The sequence below is a fragment of the Lacerta agilis genome, chromosome 3, assembly GCF_009819535.1.
Source record: "Lacerta agilis isolate rLacAgi1 chromosome 3, rLacAgi1.pri, whole genome shotgun sequence".
In the NCBI taxonomy this organism is placed as follows: domain Eukaryota; kingdom Metazoa; phylum Chordata; class Lepidosauria; order Squamata; family Lacertidae; genus Lacerta; species Lacerta agilis.
In genome coordinates this window covers 100,075,344-100,096,253 of record NC_046314.1, presented here as the reverse complement: position 1 = coordinate 100,096,253, position 20,910 = coordinate 100,075,344, and the positions used below count along the sequence as shown (strand labels likewise).

Sequence of the window (20,910 nt, the reverse complement as noted above, 5' to 3'; positions counted from 1 at the left end):
ATGGCTATCCCCAACGGAAATTCTGACGTTAAAGAAAATCAATACACAAGACAATTGGATAACGTATGAAGAACTGTTAGTAGATACCGAGCAAGGATGGAGAATAAGACCTTTCCAACAAGTGGCAGACAAATTTACAGGATGGATTCAATATTTCCAAGTATATAATCTATTTAATGAAGAGAAAAGAAAAGGAAATTTTGACAAAAATAAATCTAAATTTCAGGTGGAAATTCTGGAGGGAGGCGAGAAATTGTTATCCAAAATGTACAATTATTTGGTGGAGTGGTACACAAAAGACGAGGAAATCAAAGAAGTTATGACAAAATGGGCTATAGATGTGGGGCACAACATTCAGATGGAAACGTGGGAGAAATTATGGAATTACCACTTAAAATTCACTGCATGTACGATACTAAAAGAAAACATCATGAAAATGATGTATCGCTGGTATCTAACTCCAGTGAAGCTAGCAAAAATGTACAGGAAAAACAATAAGAGGTGTTGGAAGTGTGACAAGAAAGATGGAGAATTCTACCATATGTGGTGGACATGTGACAAAGTCAAAATATTTTGGGAGATCATATATAATGAATTGAAAAAAATATTGCAATACACATTTCCAAAAAGACCTGAAGCTTTCTTGCTGGGGATGGTGGGAAATGAGATCAAAAAGAGAGACCAAAGATTCTTCTTATACGCCACCACAGCAGCAAGAATTTTGCTAGCCCAAAATTGGAAAACACCAAATTTACCAACGGTGGGAGAGTGGAGAAGGAAGCTCTTGGAATATTTAGAATTGGCGAGATTAACAAGTAGAATAAGAAATCAGAGAGATCAGCAGATAGATGTGGATTGGAGTAAATTCTTAGAGTATTTAAAAGATAGTAGAAATGTGTAATTCACTTACAGGTGTGACGAAACTCTTGCAAAGCAACAGAAGGAAAAAGAAAAAATTTAGAGGAAATACTTTGACAGATATGATCAGGTAAAATTAAGAAAAAGCGGACGAATGATGTATCTTGTAAAACTAATGTAGTGATGGAGGGAAGTCAAAAAACTCGGCGGAGTTTATGCTAATTTGTAAACCATATAGAATGACAATAGTGTATTTGTGTTATGTTTTTCTTTTGTTTTGTTTTAAAGTTGCAAAAACAATAAAAAAATTAAAAAAAAAAAGAAATTGTCACAGTAGCACTTGGCAGCTCCAGTTTTTGTTTTGAAGCGCACACAGATTAAATAGCAAGTATGCCCCAAGACAATTGATTCATAAAAGAGAAGCCATGAAAATTCCAATTTTCTGAAAACTGTCCTACGCATTGCTAGTCTTCTGCTGCAGTCTTCACCATTCTGGTGGCCTCCAGAGGCTTTGGCCTACAACTCCCAGCAGCCTCAGCCAGTACGTGCTTGCTGGGGCTGCTGGGAGTTGTAGGCCAAAAACATCTAGAGGGCACTGGATTGGCGGCATCTGTTCTAGTGTATCGCTAAGCTCTTTGGACAAATGCACAGGTACAGGATTCCATCTCTTAAGTCACGACTAAGAAAAGGCTGCATGATCCAGGGGCGTAGCAAGGGGGGGCGCCCCAGGTTCCATAATGGAGGGGGTGACAAATTAGCAAGGATTTTTTTTAAATGCCTGCTCCAAAGGTCTTATCTTACTATACTAGGGATTATATAGCTATATATGAAATTCCATGCATATCGGTTAATATCTTGACCCTCCTCCCCCAAAATAGCTGTTCACTTGGCTGTTTTCCTGTGTCATGAAGGCTGAAATTTCAGTTCAGAGAACACTTACTGTTCCCGACCCTAACCCTGTGGAAAGCCATCTAATTAGACTTTGAGAGGTTTTTAGGAGGTAATTTAATTATTGTTTGATTTTATACCAATGTTATGCATCTGGTGTTAGCCACCCTGAGCCCGACTTTGGCCAGGGAGGGTGGGATATAAATAAAAGGGTTTTTTATTATAGTTATTATTCATTTGTAAGAAAATATGAAATAACGTAAAACCATTTTTGCGGGGGGGGGGGTTGTCAATGGGGGGGGTTGACAAGAAATTTTCCGCGCCGGGTACCACCTGACCTTCCCATGCCTTGGGGGGGGGGGTGGCAAATTTTTTTTTAGCCCCTGGGTACCAATTTACCTAGCTAACCCACCCTGGCATGATCTAAAAAACTATACCTGCTTCTTCTACCTTCAGCAAATTCCCTTTCCTTGCCTAATCGAGCATTAAACAAACTTAGCCAAGTGGGTTACGAATCCTGGTCAAACAGGGGACTAGACCAGCCTTAGCCAATGCGCCAACATCTCCCTTAAGCATGGATAGCAGCAGGTGGAGGTAATGTATGAGCCCATGGCCTTAATCTGCCCTCTGAGTTGTGCCTATGAGATCAGAGTTGTTCTGTTTGTCCTGGCCTTTCCTGGTGGACAGATAGGAGTGGGTTTAATCCAGTAGTGATGATATCTAGGAATGCATCAAGCCATCGCTCATATTAAGAGAAGGATGCATGGTTAGGTTCAAATATACACAGTCTCCCCCCCACCTTGACCACTGAACGATAAATGGCACCGGAAGATAACTCACTATTTCATTAAAAAAAAACCCAGCATATCCGTGCCCCAGATTATCCTCTAATCACGATTAGTCAGTTCCTGATTAAATTAAGTTTTATTTTGAATGAAAATGTCCACTGGAGTTACAGCCTCCGTTAGGCCACAGAACACAACATACTAGTGTTGAATATGCATTGGCTTACGTATAAGTCTCTTGCAAAAAAATACGCGGCACCATTGTTAACGGACGGGAGCAAGCACATCTTTGGTTTGAAAAGCAATTGCGAGAGAACCCATGAGCTTTTTTCTGAAACCAGGACTAGAAAAACAGAAGCAAGGTCAATAAAGAGTACCTAAGGCACCTCATGAAAAGATGATTGCTGTCATCTTCGCTACACTCCTAAAGACCTCCAAATAATGCTCCATTATACTAACACACAAGCCGAGGAATGTGATGCTTAAGTGCAGGAAGACCGCATCGCCGTCAATTCCGGGTAGCAAAAATAAAAAGTTTTATTAACATGTCGTGAGGAAAAGATTAATGGATAGAAGAAGAAAAATTGCGGAAGTGGAAGCCACCAGCTCTTTCCCCTGCCTCCTCGCCTCAAATACTTCCGTCCTGGAGTTTGTGCAATGCAAGCTTGGGACAGAAGCGAAAAGCTGGGGAACGAAAGCCCATTTTCTCACATGCCTGGGTTGCACTCCGTTTGCCATCCAGGAGATGGGAGAACGGGAGAAACAAGGAGAACAAATCGTGCCTGTTGTAAAGATGAGTGAAATGTAGCATATACTCGTCTCAGAACAGCAGAGTGCACAGTGAGGATGGTCTGTACCCAGAGTGCGCAATAATAATAAAAACAGAACTTGGACTGCAGCACAATATTTTGCTCCCTCACCCCTCAACAAGTTGCGGCTTTTAAGTTAATAAAAGTTGGCCTTTTATGTTGTGGTGGAGGCAATCAGGTTTCAAAAGTGGGGGGGGGGGTCTTATCATTTACTTCTTTCATTCACTGTTGAAACAAAATAAAAAATTCTTTCCAGTAGCACCTTAGAGACCAACTGAGTTTGTTCTTGGTATGAGCTTTCGTGTGCATGCACACGAAAGCTCATACCAAGAACAAACTCAGTTGGTCTCTAAGGTGCTACTGGAAAGAATTTTTTATTTTGTTTGGACTATGGCAGACCAACACGGCTACCCACCTGTCACTGTTGAAAGTCAGCCTTCTGTTTTGCCAGAATATTAAAGTCAAGGTTGGAATGAATCATTGGCACCAAGAACGTTTTCTAACCTATCACTTAGAATAATTGCTCATTGCCCAGCTAGCTGCCTATATGTTGGCGCTTGCAGCATTCACTTGCAAGGCACCGCTTTCCCGCCACGCCAGAGTTCTTAAATGTTCATTCAAACGCCGTCCCTCTACATGGATTGGGATAGCCTCACCCTGTGTCCCATTCCTTGGGATGTCTGCTTGGGCATTGCTTGATACTAACACACAGTAGAGCCCCACACATGAAGATGCTCTCTGTGTGGTTGCTGCATGCGCAGACACGACTTGTGAGGAGCACGAGTTGTGCAGCTCAGAGCAATGCCCAATGGGCTCTTCATGCAACGGCCCCAATTTGAATGTGACTCCAAGCACCTGACTGTCAGGGCAGGGAGCCAAGACAGTGCGCTTGTTCATAGAACAAATGTGGGCCACTGTTGAACCACTGGGACAGTATCAGCATTTGGCATCAGTCTGCCATCAGTGCACACAACGACGCCATTATGTTTTAATCTACAGCGATGACAGCCCCGGCATAATAACTGCAAGGTTGGCGGACACTGTTCACTACTACATACAATTGTTCCTTTGATGCTTGCTTGGGCAGGGAATACACCAGTCTTGCACCCAGGATTATTTGTATTCCACACTTTTGCAGGAGCAGTGTGCGAGTGCAAATTTGGTTCCCTGGCACAGATTTCATGATCTCAGGAGGCTTTAGAAGTAGAAAGTTTGTAGTTTTCATGGTTGTGGAGGACTGCCAAGGGAACACAACCAAGTAGTGTGTCACTAGTTTGCAATCATAGGCGAAGAGTCTTTTTGTTAGGAGCTACAAAGAGTTTAAATGCATGGGGACATTTCTGTGAGCCTATTTTTTATTCAGTTTTGCTCCTCTGTATCTGTGCAGATATTTAAATCTTTGATTAGTTGGATCCTTTAGGAAGTCGAAATTTGAGCAGGGTTAGTTTACGCCAACCACTTTGGGGTTCTTAAACGTTTGCACATACATTTATCTCTTATATTTACTTTGGGTTGGGTTCAGAGTTAGCTGATATGTAGAATGTGGGACTTAAGTCAGCCATTACTTTACTTGCAATGCATTTAAAGATGATTTATTTATTTATTTTTTAAAAAAACCCCAACTATGTTAATTTAATTTTTATATAACACGTTATAAAAACTGAAGTAGCAGGTAAAATCTTAGAAGGGGGCCTCTCTCCTCTCACACCAGAGGGAATCCCTCGTTTAAATGCTTCCTGTTGTGACTTGTAACATCACAGGACAGTAGCTACTTGTGAGTAAAAACTAGGACTACTTTGTAGTGCTGTTTATCAGTTTCTAACTAGTGGCATCTTCTTGGCCACTAGTTAGGATGCTGGGATTAGAATGGAACCCTGTCTGATCAATCAGACAGTTCCTACTTTGTTTTCAAAACCTGAATTAAGCTTGTTGGCTGTGTGTGTGTTTCTGCATTTCTGCTTCTGATCTCCTTGAAGCAGCTTCCCCTTTTGGCTCCCTGACTAATTTTGTTGGGCCTCATTCACCAACTTTCAGGTGCTTGTAGCCTTTTCAATGGAGAAAAGCACTTGTGGGGTACAGGGGCGAGGGGAGAGTTAGCAAACCCCAAAGATGCTGGGAAGACAATGTGCTTCCTGGCAGGGAGGCAGAGGCCGGTTTTGCAGAGACTTCCTCCCCCAACTGTTAGCAATCTCTCAAGCAGAGCGTGACAATTTGTCGTCAACCGAATCTTGCTTTCCTTGTGGTGTATGGCAGAGATGGAGTTAGTTCAAGCTTGCAGATCTACTTTGGGGTCTTTCATACATTACACCCTCTACTTCCAGAATCCCCAGGTGTCCACCAGCAAGCACCAAGTGAAGAAGAGTAGCTCAGAAAAAGAGGTGAACAAAGAATTAAGGGCTCTATCTCAGCTTAAGAATTCATTTCAAGGCCAGAACTCGTCTCACAGCGCTGACATATCCATTCCTAGGCTTTCCCCATACCCTTCAGTAACCTAATTAGGCTGCAGAGTTGTTGCCCTTGTTAAACAATTGGGAGTCAGAAATCCTTGGGGATCTACTGGAAATTATCCAAAGGTCTGCCAGTAGATCCCAATCTACTTTAAGTCTACTCCTGGTCTATGGTCTTCCTTGGTAATGCTTCGTTCAAATTGTGCTTTGTGGCTAAACGCTTTTGTCACAGCTTTTCGGCAATGAAAATATGCCATGACTTGGGGGGGGGAAGCAGAGAGGAAGCAGTACAGGCTATATTAACAATCCACTATTACAGAAGAAATAATAATAATAATAATAATAATAATAATAATAATAATAATAATAGCAAAGCAGGAGCACATCAGCAGCCCAGCCCCCAAAACTGGCAGGTTAAAATGCTCCACGTTAGTTCTGGGAATTATCAAGTGTCATCATCTGCAGTAGCCAGAAAGCCTAGTTACATTTTAATGCACACAGGTTTAAAAACTGTACAACATTTAGTGTTCACGTAATAGATGCGTGATGAACCGCTAACACTTTTGGCATTCTCTGAGAAAGCAGGTCGAGCTCTGCAATGGATCCTGTACCGCATTTTGGTTTCTTCGTTCGATTGCACGGGAAACTTGTGCTCCTAAAAGTACGTCGAGGGTCTGATCTCTTCCTTTCTCTCCCTCTCTCCACGTGGCAATTCTCTTCCTTCAGGTGTGGCCCATTTCCTGTTCGCTCGGAGCGACCTTTGGCTACGTGGCCGGTCTCCTTATTGCACCTTTGTGGATATACTGGAACAGGAAGCAGCTTACGTACAAAAGCAGATAGCTGGCGCAAAGAGAGAAGGCATTTTTTGTTGCTGTGCTGATTCCTGGCGTCGTGACTGCACAAAGACCACAGTCAAAGCAGAAGGCAATCGAAACACTTTTGGAGCATCGTCAGGCCCTCCTCCTCCTCCTCCTCACAGCACGTTTTGCATGCTGTGGCAACATGATGATGCATCTGTCGCTTGTCCTAAATTATGTTACCCCTGAGAGATTGTACTTTTCCTTCCAGCCTGAATAAAGTGTTTGTAACAGATGCTGCTTGCTCCTTCACTGATTTGGGATTTCCCTCCCACACATTCTGGATTTTGCCCGATGCCAGTTTCCTAAAATCAGCTTCCCAATTGATCTCGGATCTGTGGATAGAGCGTTGCTGTTGTTTTAAGTGTATGTTTGCACAGTATTGGATATTTCACAGTATGTGTGGCCATCGTCCCGGTGGGTCTCACGTGATCAGGCAGCAATTAATGCACCTCGATCCTATTCTTTTTTTCACCGTGTGTTTCTTTGGAGTTAAAATGGCTATGATAGCTTCATCGAAAACAGTCTTCAGTCCTTTCTGGGTTAAAGCCGAGCACTCCACGTAGCAGTAGGCTCCTATCTGTCAAGAAAACAAATGTCTTTAATAGCTGCACAGGCACGCAAAGACACATACCTCCTCCCCAAACTCCATTTGCCAGCTTGTGGGCGCCTTCGTTTTTATGGAACACGTCAAGGTTTGTTTTGTCTTTGCCCTGTGAAAAAACATCCTACTGTTTTAACCCTCCAGGAAAAGAGGTTACTCCTTCACTTTGTCTTTTGGTGACAGATTTAGAATTCTTTTCATTAGGTGCAGTTTCTGAAGAAAACACATTAAGGCTGCACTCCTAAAGGGGGCAGGAGGAGGGAGAGGGAACGAAAGGAGGCCAGCTCGCCACATTCAACACCCTGCTGGACTTGCATAGGCAAAACAGAAAAAAGGGCAGAACAGCACTCTTACGCCCCTTTGTCATTTTCTGGGATTTTTCTCCCTCTTCAACAATTTCCCTTCCATTGGAAAGCTCCATGGCTAGCATAGTTTCCCCCCTGGTTTGTCAGTGTGCCAGGGGGGGCCTGGGCAGGGTTTGAATCATGTTCTGATACACTTCCCCACACCCCTAATTCAACCGTTGGCATGCCTCCAATTAGTCTCTTTCAACATTGGAGCTCTGATGTAAGCAGCCTCAGCCTTGTATACCTGAAGCAGCATCTCCACCCCCCGGCGTTCAGTCCGGACGCTGAGCTCCAGCTCCGAGGGTCTTCTGGCAATTCCCTCACTGCGAGAACTGAGGTTACAGGAAACAGGCAAAGGGCCTTCTCGGTAGTGGCACCCGCCCTGTGGAACTCCCTCCCGTCAGATGTCAAAGAGATAAGTAACTACGGTGGTACCTTGGTTCCTGAACGGCTTAGTTGTAGAACAAATCGGCTCCCGGACGCCGCAAACTCGGAAGTAAGTGTTCTGGTTTGCGAAAGTTTTTCGGAAGCCGACCATCCAATGCAGCTTCTGCTTGAGTGCAGGAAGCTCCTGCAGCCAATGGACTCTTGGAACAGATTAAGTTTGAGAACCAAGGTACCACTGTATGCAACTTTTAGAAGACATCTGAAGGCAGCCCTTCAATGTTTTGGTATTTTATTATGTTTCTGTACATGCTGGAAGCCACCCAGTCAGATCGGTGGGGTATCATCATCAGCATTGTCAGGGAACTGTCCCCGGCTCAGCGCAGGGTGGTGGAAGGGCTCTCGGGAAGCTACAGAGAGCCCTGGTCCCACCTGACCAGCAGCACCTCCTCTTCCAGCGGAGGAAACAGCAATGTTTCCAGCGGGCAGTGGAAGACAGTTTCTGGTCTTGAGAACAGAGGCTCTGAGGATGTTGCAGAGACCCTGCACTCCCCTCGCTCAGCGGGTGAGGAGGGAGACACACTGTTTCCGTGCCCCAAATGCACAGGGGGGGGTGAAACGTAAGGAGGGGAGGCGGAGATTTGGGATACCGAAACTCTTATGTTGGGGTCACAGCCGGAAGGGGCCACTCCCGGATTCTGCGAGTGACTGATACAGACGTGAACTTGTAGCTCTGCACTGTAAATAGCATGCACAATAAACCTGTTAAAAGGACGGTTTGGAGTCTTGCCTGGTTACTCATGAGCAACCACCCAAGCATCATCATCATTATTTTTTAGCATAAGGGCCATGGTGGTTTCCACAGTAGCTGGAAGGAAGCATCTGACTCAGATCTCCATGCTCAGAGAGGGACTTCCCCTGTCCCCTGGGATGGGACCTTAGGACTGTAAAACCCAAGCAGTGATGTTTCTGTTAGTGTGTTTTACGGTTGGCAATGTGATCTTGAATCATTTTAGGAAGGCAGAGCGGGCAAAAGAAATCATGGAGGCAATTTTGTAGAGATTAAACTCTCCAGCAGAAATAAGCCGATAAACAAAAGTAGCTGTGGTAACCCAGCATCACCTCGACCAATATTTTAAGTAATATTCATTTTGGAATGCCCTAAAGGTAAGGCTAAACATTTTAAGTCTCAATGGCTTGCTTCGTTAATGTGTTTTATTGCTTTCCGTCGTGAAGAGTCGTTTTCTAATTATTAGAAAAGTATTGAATGGGCCACCCTCGTCAGGAATATTAAGGCTATGTTTTATTCATGGGCAAACCGGCTTCATTAACGGCTAATATTGTGCTGTGCTCGCTAATTCAGCTATCTCCATATGCACCAAATACAGCAACCTCCAGTCACTGCTGTTTTCTGCAAAAAGGTTTACCACTAAATAAGTCTGAAAAGAAGAATTGTGCCATTTGACATTTTTCTTGATTTGAGAATTCACGCTCCAGAATGAAGTTGAGCACTGGGGTCATCATGAAAATGTGCTCTCTGCGACATTACTGCCCAAACCATTTGCTCTCCAGGATAAAAAAAACAGAAAGCTTACAGCGGAAACTGGCATGCTACAGCGCTGATTGGCTGGTGCCTGTGCTGTCATGAACTCGACTCCCATTCTCAGATGCAATTTTTAGAATTGTTTCAGAAACAAAGCAGTTTCTTAAAAAAAAAAAGGCACAATTATTTTTCTAGTTTTTCAATCAGTGCCACATGACAAATGCAAACAATTGGTTGACAGGGCATCTCTCTATCACTCGATTGGCAAAAGACAACTATCTGCAAAGGCTTGGGATAAGGCTACTGTATGACACTCCCCCATGGCATTGCGCTGAGAGGTTTGTTTCTGATAACCCACCTCAAAGTAAAATGCAAATTCCAAGTGTTAGCAGTATTGACCACTGCTGTCATCTAATGCTATCTAGGTATGCACACACAATTACATTGCATTTGCGGGACTACAGGGCCTTCTCAGTGATGGCACCTTCTAAATGAGGGCTGCCAGCCTCCCTCACAAATGGAGTTAAGAGAGCCGTGTCAGTTTGGAGGGCATTTGGGGAAAAGAAGAAAACAAGTTGTATTCATGTCTTTATTCAGCTCTATTTTGCTGCTGGTGGTGCTGCTGTTGTGACGGTGCTGCTGTTTCCTTACGTTTTGATATGTCTTGTTTTTACATTGATGTCAAGCCACCTTGCAGATCCTTTTGGATGCAACGGCAAGAATAAAATAAATGTAAAAGACTGATATACTTTTAAAAAAAAAAGTGAGAGAGAAAGGGTGAAGAGAAGAGGGAAGGAGAGAATACAGCACGCAACAGAGGAGGAAGCTCCAGGCCAGATGCCTCCAAATCTCTAAATCTTACCTCTTTTGCCAATTTCTGTCCCTGCTCCATACAAATTGGTTTCTCCTTCATGTCGTTCAGCCTCGCTAAAGTTTTGGGGTCATCTCGGAGATCAATCTGTCAGAAAATAAACGTGCACACTTTCTTACGTTCACTTCAGAATCCACTTCAGATATTTAAAAACAAAACAAAAACCAGGCACATAGGATTGAATTTACTTAGGTCCCAGGGAAATTAATGGGACTTTGAGTCAGTCATTACAGTTGTACCTCCGGTTACGTCCGCTTCGGCTTGTGTATTTTTGGGTTACGTACTCCGGTACCCCGGAAGTGTTTTTTGGCACGCGGACGCTTCTGCGCATGTCCGTGCGGTCTGTGCATGCGCAGAAGTGCAATATCGCGCTTTGCGCATGTGCAAAATGGACGCTTGGGTTACGTACTTTTCAGGGTGTGAACGGCACCCCAGAACGGATTGGGTATGTAACCCGAAGTACCACTGTACTAACTTCACATTAAATACTAGGGGTCCGAAGTGCAACTTACTTAGGTTGGATCCAACCCATATTCTGAGTTAAATTGGCAAGATCTGAGAGCAACAGCTATGCTATGTTCTGAGTGGAAACGGGTGGAGAACATACCATTTTGCAGATGGAACTAGAAGTTGTAGTAGTAGTAGTAGTAGTAGTAATAATAATAATAATATTTTATACCCTGCCCATCTGGCTGGGTTGCCCCAGCCACTCTGGGCAGCTTCCAACACATATGAAAACATAAGGGTTCCTAAGCCCAGGACAGGGTCTGCTGCAGGGTGAAGGCCCCATGATGTTATAGCTAAGCAGGTCTGGATCTAAACATCTCTCTGATGGGACAATGCCTGGGAACCCTATGCATTCGTAGGGGAGAATTAGTGGGAGGAGAGGTGGGGGGGGTTAACTGCCTGGGTCTCTCTCTGTGTGTGTGTTTATACACGTGTGTGTGTGTGTGTGAGAGAGAGAGAGAGAGAGAGAGAGAGAGAGAGAGAGAGATCCCAGCCGGCTCCAAGTTTAGAAATAAGTTAGGAAGGAAAACACCTTGAGGTAGGAGCCTCATCCATTTCTCCTCTGCATTGCTACTATTAAGCAAACACATATTTTGGAAACGTGTATTTTCCATCCTATTGTGTCATTCCATCTTGACTCTAAAAGCAGTTTCACACTTCCCTTTTCAACACGGAAAATAATAAAAACAGCAAGACCTGCAACTCAGTTTCTTTTTCCAATCCTCCACTGAAAATAACTTTTATAAGGGCTGGACCTTACAGTGCTGCAGCGACCACTCAAGTATATATAAATGCAAAGCGTCTCAGAAGAAGGTAGATCTCCCCCCCCCCCCAAGAGGCAGGTCTGCCTTCCGCCTGATAGGCCAGCAGCCCAGAACTTATTCTGTCCACCTCACACAAGAGGTTTGGATTCCCCCCCCCTCCCCCAGCAACAACAAAGACTGGCCGATGAACCACGAGGATCTTCTTTCCATCTCTCGCAGGATGTGATACAGAGTCACCCGCCTGCGTCCCACAACTGCTGCTTTTATCACCCAGTGTTCAATATGCAGAGCACATCCAAAATGCGGATCTTTGCTTTCATCCTAAATTTTGGCATCGCTGGGGGCGTGGGAGGGTCTCATGTACAAAGGACGTTCATCCAACTCAAGAGCATGGCTTGCAACACAATTTTGAATTCCTCCTCAGGGCAGTTTCTCCATTCCCTGGTTTCACTTTTGTGTGCTGGCCACACAAGGAATAGAGGACTACTCTATCACCCCCAAAATGTGATTATTCTTGAATAACCCCCCTGCTCTATTTGTTGCAAACTAGAAATATACAGCAAGGAAAGTCTGTATACATGGCAGGAACTATGGTAATAGGTTTGTGTGTGTGTGCGTGCGCGCACATGTGCTGCAAGTTGCTTGGAGACCTTCGGGTGACAAGCGACTAAGTGAAATCAATGAATGAAATGGAACACAGGGGCTGGGTCAAAGGGGGAGTGGCTTGAGCCAGGAGGTGGGAGGACCCAGGCTGGAAGAAAGGAATCCGCCTTTCTACTGAGTCAGACGCATAGCTGTCAAGTATCACGTATTTGCCGGGATTCCCCCGTTTTTAAACGCGTTTCCCGCTGCAATCCCGGGTTAATCAAAAACCCGTATATTCCTGTATATTCCCTTCCTTCCCCGTCTCCCCCTTTCTTTGCCTGCTGTCACTAAGAGCCAGACTATCTGCAGACAGGCAGCAGCCAGAGGAGGGGGGAGGAGGAGGAGGAGGGGGAGAAAGGAGGAGGAGGAGGAGGGGAAAGGAGGAGGAGGACTTGCAAGTGCCGAGGGGAGGGACTCACAGCCTCGCTCCGTCCTGCTTCTTTCTTTGCGCACAGGCTCCACGCGCTCCATGGGACTCGGCTGAGGCGGGAGCGGCGCTGCCGGTGCCGGTATTTTCTTCTTCTTCCTCCTCCTCCTGGGGGTGCTGGGGGAGCAGTTCTCCTCAGCAGCCTCTCGCTCGCTCGCTCTCCTCAGGAGCTTCGCCTCAGCCTCCTGTGCTGGGCGGGGGGAGCGTCAGAGGAGAGAGAGAGAGAGGCAGGCGAGGGGATTGTCGCCGGCTCCGCCTCTTCCTTGGCGGCTCTTGGGCAGCCGGAACCACATGCGGCTGCGGCGGCGGCTGCTGCTGCTGCTGCGGGAAGCGAGCCCGGAGTGGAGGGATGTGGGGCTTAGGACGAGGCAGGATCTTCGGCGTCTTCTCCGCTCCGGTCCTGGTGGCCGTGGTCTGCTGCGCCCAGAGTGGAGCCTCGGCATATTTTCCCATTGGCTCCGCCCACTTTTGCTTCTGGCTCCGCCCACCACTGCCACGTGACTATCATAGGTGAGGCTGCTGATCCCTTATTTTGAAATCCGAAAGTTGACAGCTATGGTCAGACCATTGGTCCAGCCAGCTCAGAACTGTCCACATTGCCTAGCAACTGCTACCCAAGATTTCTGGGTCCAACTTGGAGATGCCCAGGATTGAACCTGAGACCTCTGCATTGTATGGGCAATCTATCCGGAAGATAAATTGTATTTCGAGGAGTTAGTGATCTGACATGGTTACCCTTCCTGCCTGTTCCTTCCCCCTCCCTGGACCAAGCACTCTCCCAAGCTAAACCCGTTACCAGCCCTGCTTTGCCCTCTTCTTGAGTGTTTTTGCCTGGCTGGAACGTGCCTGCAAACTCTGGTAATGCTTCTTGTTTGCCTGGATGGACAATGGAGATGGGGGGGGAGGGCTGGTTCAGTGTGTGCAGAAGCGAGTCTTATGCACAAAGGCAACAGTCACAATCAGTGCTCTGCCCCACGTCTGCCTCTGGCCCTGCCCATCACACTGGCATGCAGCCCTTGAAAGGTTGCCCCAAAGGAAATGTGGACCCTGGTCTGGAAAAGATTGAGAGAGGGGAATTTGGGCTGAGTATAGTAGAACAGGATGGGGGTGTTTTTCTGCATTCATTTACATAAAACACAAAACATCCAGACCTACCTGGGTTCCGACTAACAAATAGGGTACATTCGGCGCATATTCCTTCAGTTCCGGCACCCACTCCTCCTTCACATTCTGAAAGGAAGCTGGATTCACCACCGAGAAGCAGATGAGGAAGACGTCAGTCATGGGGTACGACAGCGGCCTCAGGCGATCATAGTCTTCCTGACGACAGAAGGATGCTTTTAGAAATTCACCATAAACTAAATACAAAAAAGATTACATCTTTCCTCCAAGCAGCTCAAGGCAGTGTGTGTGTGTGTGTGTGTGTGTGTGTGTGAGAGAGAGAGAGAGAGAGAGAGAGAGAGAGAGAGAGAGAGAGAGAGAGAGAGAAAGAACATATAGTAAGATGCTTTCTACTGAGTCAAGACCATTGGCCCCTTTAACTCAATATTGTCTACACTGACTGGCAGCTGCTCTTCAGATTTTCAGCCAAGAGATCTCTCCCAGCCCTACCCGGAGTTGCCTGGGATTGAACCTGATGGGTTTACTATGCAGCTACAGCCATTTCACGAAACTATGGCGTTCTTTCCCCCATTTTATCCTGCGTTAAAGTTGGAGCAGGCTGAAATACAGCAGTGAGCTTTATGGCCCAGTGTGGGTCTTTAAACCTTGGCTTACCCAGCCCCAGGCTGACACTTTAACCATTATACGACACTGCCTCTCAGACAGGTTTCTGGCCTTAATCTGTTCTACAGCTTTGCACTTGGCTGTGTGTAGACAGAAGGGCTGCTCATTTCGACACAAGGCCTTCAGCCTCCACCTTTTGCCGTCTTTATGTCTGGTAGAGAACAAAGCTGAGGAAGAACACTGTTAACGTTTCTTCCGAAATACAGTACTTTTTGAGGTCATCTACTGAATTACCTCAATTTTGCGGAATAGCGTGATGGCTGATGATGGCTTAAAAAAATTAGTAGTGTTGGTTCATGGAGGTCACTGGCCATTAACAGATAGAGATGCAAACTTCATGTACAAGAGGCAGTAAGACTAACTTGTGACACACAGCACGTGGTAATCCCTATTTTTTGCATTCTTTAGTTCTTTCTACCCCCCGTCATTATACTGGCAAAAGCCAGAATAATGGGTGGAGAGCACAGGAAAATCTAAAAGTAACCTCCCAACTACAAATTAGGTTTCTTATCAAAACATACAGTCTTCAGACTGTTGTAAGACCAAAGACATTGGTTTATGAGAGAGCTAAGAGTGATTTGAGAGGAGCAGCGCTAACCGGGTATGCATATATCGTTCTTTTGTCCCTCTTTCACCTCTGAGCAAATAGGTTTGGCAGGTTTTTGAAAGAATACAAGAGCAAAACCTGTTTGATCAGGCCAGGCCCTCTCAGAGGTCCAGAGAGGCCTGCTCTAGCTCCAGCATTTCAAGCTAAATGTTGTCCGGTCACCCAAAAACTTGTTTTCAAGGCCACTCGCTGAAGACCTTTCTCTCTCTTTTTATATATACAGTACTTTATTCTTTCTGTCGAAACCATTTTGCATCATTTATCTCGATGCTGCTAATCAGAGAGAGGGGCAAGGGGTTAGCTGAAGCCCCCCACCCCACCCAAATCACTGAAAAATCTTATCCCATTGCCCTTCTGACTTTGGAGATTTCAGCAAGGGCTGCCCAAACACTTTCAAGAAGATCTTGACTTAGCCATAAGGGCTACAAACACAGCGCTCTCTTTTTAAACTGGGAAGCCAATCTATTGAGAACACTGGATTTTGGAGAAGAAGAAGAAGAAGAAGAAGAAGAAGAAGAAGAAGAAGAAGAAGAAGAAGAAGAGTTTGGATTTGATATCCCGCTTTATCACTACTCGAAGGAGTCTCAAAGCGGCTAACATTCTCCTTTCCCTTCCTCCCCCACAACAAACACTCTGTGAGGTGAGTGGGGCTGAGAGACTTCAGAGAAGTGTGACTAGCCCAAGGTCACCCAGCAGCTGCATGTGGAAGAGCGGAGACGCGAACCCGGTTCCCCAGATTACGAGTCTACCGCTCTTAACCACTACACAACACTGGCTCTCAGTTAATACCAGACTCCTTGCTCTCAGTTAATACCAGATTCCTTGCATTGTCCGACCTCCCTCATAATCATGGTGTTCATGTAGCCTGGGGTGGAGGACAAGCCAGGCTACAACAGGAATGGCCAACATGGTGCCCTCCAGAAGTTCACAGAATCATTGGAAGGCACCCTCTAGCCCAACCCCCCACAATGCAGGAGTCTTCGGCCCAACGTGGAGCTCGAACCCACGACCCTGAGATTAAGAGTCTCATGCTCTACCGACTATTGGACTACAACTCCTATAATCCCTGACCATGCTGGCTGGGCTGCCGGGACTTGCAGTTCAGTAATATCTGGAGGTTAACCATGGGCTCCAACAGATAAATAAATGCGCACAACTCCTCCGACACATTCAGGTTCTCAGGAGTTCAGACCAGACCCTGATCCAGGAAACAATCCCCAATAAAACCCCAGCCGCATTTGCTCAGGCAGGCATGTGCACACAGAGAGAGATTCATTCGACTGACTTTCTAGCTCGGAGGAGGAGGAGGAGGAGGGAGTGGGCTTCTTGAGGCATGAAAAATATTCGAAGAACTTGAGTGGAATATGTTGAGCACACGGGGCGGAAGCGAAAGGGGATGAAGTCATGTTTAAATCACCCACCCACGTATTCCTTTGGCTGGGAAACGGAGGGGTCCTGCTAGAGCAGCAGCCTTAGAAATAGGAGCGACAGCAAAAGCTCTCAAAAACAAGGCACAGAAACAGCTTCAAAGGTTGCTTTTCTGCACTGGCTGGAAAGGATGCAGGAGCAAGAGAGAGAGAGAGAGAGAGAGAGAGAGAGAGAGAGAGAGAGAGAGAGAGAGACAGGAGCAGCTTGCACATGGCTTCACATCAAGTTGCGATTTCTGAAATATACGCACACAAGGAATCGCAGCCTGGAACAGCTACCAACCCACTGCTCTCCAAATGACTCCCAGCAGCACCCAGCCAGCACAGCCGAGAGCTATAGTCCCAAACAGCTGGGAACTACAGCATATCGGCGCCCTTCTGCTGTATAAACCTGAGCCCAGGTAAACACAATATAGCGCCATCTCTGGAAATGTTCGCGTTGATGCAAAGCTTGGATCCAGGCAATCGGAAGCCAAGAGCTAGCTGTCTAGAAATTTTGTGACAAGTTTGTAACTGTGTGAGGAGTCTTTTAAAAAATAAAATAAAAACGGTAGCTTCCAACCAGTGGGTTAGGCTCCGTGTCACTATGTGCCCTCCTGCCACCCTCCAGCAGCTGCAAAGTGTGTCAATTACGTTGGCTGAGAGATTGGAGGCTACAGACCGCTACCTCCCTCTACCTAGGCAAGACAAGAGCAGACTCTAGGCCAGTCTGCTGCAACCTGAATGCCCTCCTGGTGCTTTGCTGGACTCCACATCCCATCAGCCCCATCCGGGATGGTCAGGGATGATGGGAGTTGTAGTCCAGCAACATCTGTAAGGCCAGAGTCCTCATCCGCGAGCTCCACTTCCCTCCACTGACCCTACTAAACAGAGCTGGAACAAAGAACAAAGCAATCCTATGATTCTAGGATGCACAGCAACTACTTCTGCTTCGTTTTGCAAACAGGCGGTACCAGTGAAGTCAAATGGGACACACGCCGCCAAAAACCACACAGGAGAGAAAGGAGATTGTTGAGCTCTGCAGTGGCAACCTGAGAGGAGCTGAGGCTGGGAACTTGAGCCTCAGGGCTTAGAAGAGGGCAGGGAGCAGGGTCACAGCTAGCTGTTTGGCACTTACGTAATGAACTTCTGTACCTATGTGAACTCTGAACTACCAAACAACAGGGAAACCAGGACGATTGCAGAGTTAAGAAGGCACACTTTGCATCCTGCAAGGGATCCTCAAACAACCAGCCAGCGGAGCTCTTTCCGGTGGTCAAGAGGCTGATGACTCCCACTAGGCGAAGCACCCCTAGAGCTCTCAAAAACCTGCTGTGACCAACTGGGCTGCACCTTTCCAGGACGACATTGCTCAACTTCAGAGAGACCTCAGTTCTGTGCCTGTTGCAGTTCCAACTGCAGTCTATTGTGAATCACTTTCAGTTTATGCAACCTGGCAATGTGCAAAAGGTGTTTGCAGCTTCCTACTCGACCATGTTGAGTTGACCCCTTCCCCTATTCGCTTACAAGATCTAACGAAGGAGGGTTGACGGACCAGAGGGCGGCTAATAATGCTTCACAGAGGGAAGGGGTGGTCCCTGCAACCTTAAAGGAGATGGTTATATGGTTACTCCAAAAAAAGCAGACTCTGATCCCATCGGTTTGGACTATCTAGCAGCTGGTCACAACACCCCCTTTTTAGGGAATGGCGTGGAAAAAATTCTGGTGTGCCAACGGCAGACCTTATACAGAAGACTCATTCCAGTCTGGTAATGGGCCTGATTCAGCCTTGGTTTCTGTCAAGGGAAATTCGCAGCCAAAGGAATGCACATGGCAGAGTTTAATAATAATAATAATAATAATAATAATAATAATAATAATAATGATGATGATGGATTTGCAAGGGGCAAGGGCAAAGGTTTAGCTTCTTGGATATGACATGAAAAATAAAATTTGTTATTCTAAGGGCTGCCTTCTAACTTGATCTCACACCAATTCCTACGTACAAAATACAAATAAAATTATTATTATTATTATTATTATTATTATTATTATTATTATTATTATTATTATTATTTTATTTATACCCTGCTCCCGTTGCTCTGTCCCAGCTCCTGCCAACCTAGGAGTTCAAAAGCACACCAGTGCAAGTAGATAAATAGGTACCTCTGCAGCGGGAAGGTAAACGGTGTTTCCGTGCGCTCTGGTTTCCATCACGGTGTTCTGTGGCGCCAGAAGCGGTTTAGTCCTGCTAGCCACATGACTTGGAAAGCTGTTGGTTGCAGTCCTACCTACAGGCCAAAGTCCCATGTTTTCAGCCCCCCTGGTAGTGATAACAGGGCACTATTGTACCCTCAGTGCTATCTGACCTCTATATGAAGCCACTGGGAGTGGCCATGAGATTTAGGGCATGTTGCCATCAGCATGCTGATGACGCCCAGCTCTATTTCTTCACAGTATCTAAATCGGGAGGGACAGTGCTGGCCCTGGACTGGTGCCTGGTTGCAGTGATGGGCTGGGTGGAAAAAAAATGGGCTCTGTTGAAGAATGGTTCTCATGCATGAGAAACTGGCCTACTGAATCCAGCTTTTGTTTCTGGACGCCCAGATGGCTTCTGTCGCTAGGAGCACTTTTTATCAGCTTCAGCTGGTATGGCAGCTGCGGCCATGGCTGCACTAGTACAGCTTGACCACAGTACTCCAGATGGACGGGGTAGAATTATTATTATTATTATTATTATTATTATTATTATTATTATTATTATTTTCACTTCTGGACTGCTGCAATGCACTCTGTGTGGGGCTTCCCTTGCAGTTGGTCTGGAGTTCCCTGCAGTGAGTGCAGAATGTTGTAGCACAGCTGCAGACAGGAGTGAGCTGGTTTCAAGAAATTGCACCCGTGTTCAAAGATCTGCACTGTCTGCCTATTTGCTGCTGGGTCAAATGTAAGGTTTCACTGTTGGTATAAAAGGTAAAGGACCCCTGACAGTTAAGTCCAGTCGTGGACGACTCTGGGGTTGCGGCGCTCATCTCTCTTTACAGGCCGAGGGAGCCGGCGTTTGTCCACAGACAGTTTTTCCGGGTCATGTGGCCAGCATGACAAAGCCGCTTCTGGCGAACCAGAGCAGCGCACGGAAACGCCGTTTACCTTCCCGCTGGAGCGGTACCTATTTATCTACTTGCACTTTTGGGGGGGGCGTGGTTTCAAACTGCTAGGTTGGCAGGAGCAGGGACCAAGCAACGGGAGCTCACCCCGTCGCGGGGATTCAAACCACTGACCTTCTGATCGGCAAGCCCAAGTGACTCAGTGGTTTAGACCACAGCGCCACCCACATCCCTAACTGTTGGTATAGAAAACTCTTAAATGCTTGGAACCAGCTTTCCTAAGATGCCATTCTGCCCTGTATGCGCCTTTTTGACCGCTTTGTTGTGCAGAACTTGGACTCCCCCCCCCCCAATCATATTTTAATAAGTTTCAACATTTTCAACATATACAATCATTACGCAACTACATGCTCTTATTTTTGTCGACTTCCCACCCCATTTTCTATGGAGTTGCTATTTCTCCTCTTCTGCTCCTTTTCTGTCTGTTAAATCAGGCATCCCCTAAACTCGGCCCTCCAGATGTTTTGGGACTACAATTCCCACCATCCCTGACCACTGGTCCTGTTAGCTAGGGATGATGGGAGTTGTAGTCCCAAAACATCTGGAGGGCCAAGTTTGGGAATACCTGTGTTAAATCATACCCACAATATTATAATCTAATTACTTCTGTTGCTCACAGCTCAAATCCTGCTCCCGAGTCCATCATACTGTAATATTTCTTTAAGTAAAAACAAAATAAATTTAAAAATTCCTTCCAGTAGCACCTTAGAGACCAACTAAGTTTGTTATTGGTATGAGCTTTCGTGTGCATGCACACAAAAGCTCCTACCAAGAACAAACTTAGTTGGTCTCTAAGGCGCTACTGGAAGGAATTTTTAAATTTATTTTATTTTGACTATGGCAGACCAACACGGCTACCTACCTATTTCTTTAAGTAGTCTGGAAAAGGCATCCATAGAACTTATACTTTCACAGGTGCCAAATAATGTCTGTTCCACATTTGCAAGCTGCGAATCTCTTTGTGTGGCAGCAAGTAAGCTGGGAAACTCCATGCCTATTGGCATTAGAGAAACATCTTCACTACATTGTTTTAGATGCCAGCTGAAGCCTTTTTTAATTTATAATAATAATAATAATAATAATAATAATAATAATTTATTTATACCCCGCCCATCTGGCTGGGTTTCCCCAGCCACTCTGGGCTGTTCCTAACAGAATAGTAAAAGCACAATAAAACGTCAAACATTAAAAACTTCCCTAAATAGGGTGGCC

At 45.9% G+C, this 20,910-nt stretch overlaps 2 protein-coding genes across 3 annotated transcripts in view; one reads left to right on the top strand and one right to left on the bottom strand.

The window, feature by feature from the left end:
- Positions 1 to 6,879, top strand: part of PIGF (phosphatidylinositol glycan anchor biosynthesis class F) — a 44,338-nt gene extending 37,459 nt beyond the window's left edge. For both annotated transcript variants that reach the window (XM_033144911.1, XM_033144910.1), the window contains exon 6: positions 6,514 to 6,879. In XM_033144911.1, the coding sequence (XP_033000802.1) occupies positions 6,514 to 6,627 (114 nt within the window). In that variant the 3' untranslated portion in view covers positions 6,628 to 6,879. The remainder of the gene's footprint in view (positions 1 to 6,513) is intronic.
- RHOQ (ras homolog family member Q) overlaps positions 5,194 to 20,910 on the bottom strand; it is a 29,029-nt gene continuing 13,312 nt past the window's right edge. The window contains exons 3-5 of the mRNA XM_033144912.1: positions 13,892 to 14,056; positions 10,385 to 10,480; positions 5,194 to 7,224 (exon numbers count right to left, since the gene is read on the bottom strand). Of these exons, the coding sequence (XP_033000803.1) occupies positions 7,069 to 7,224; positions 10,385 to 10,480; positions 13,892 to 14,056 (417 nt within the window). The 3' untranslated portion in view covers positions 5,194 to 7,068. The remainder of the gene's footprint in view (positions 7,225 to 10,384; positions 10,481 to 13,891; positions 14,057 to 20,910) is intronic.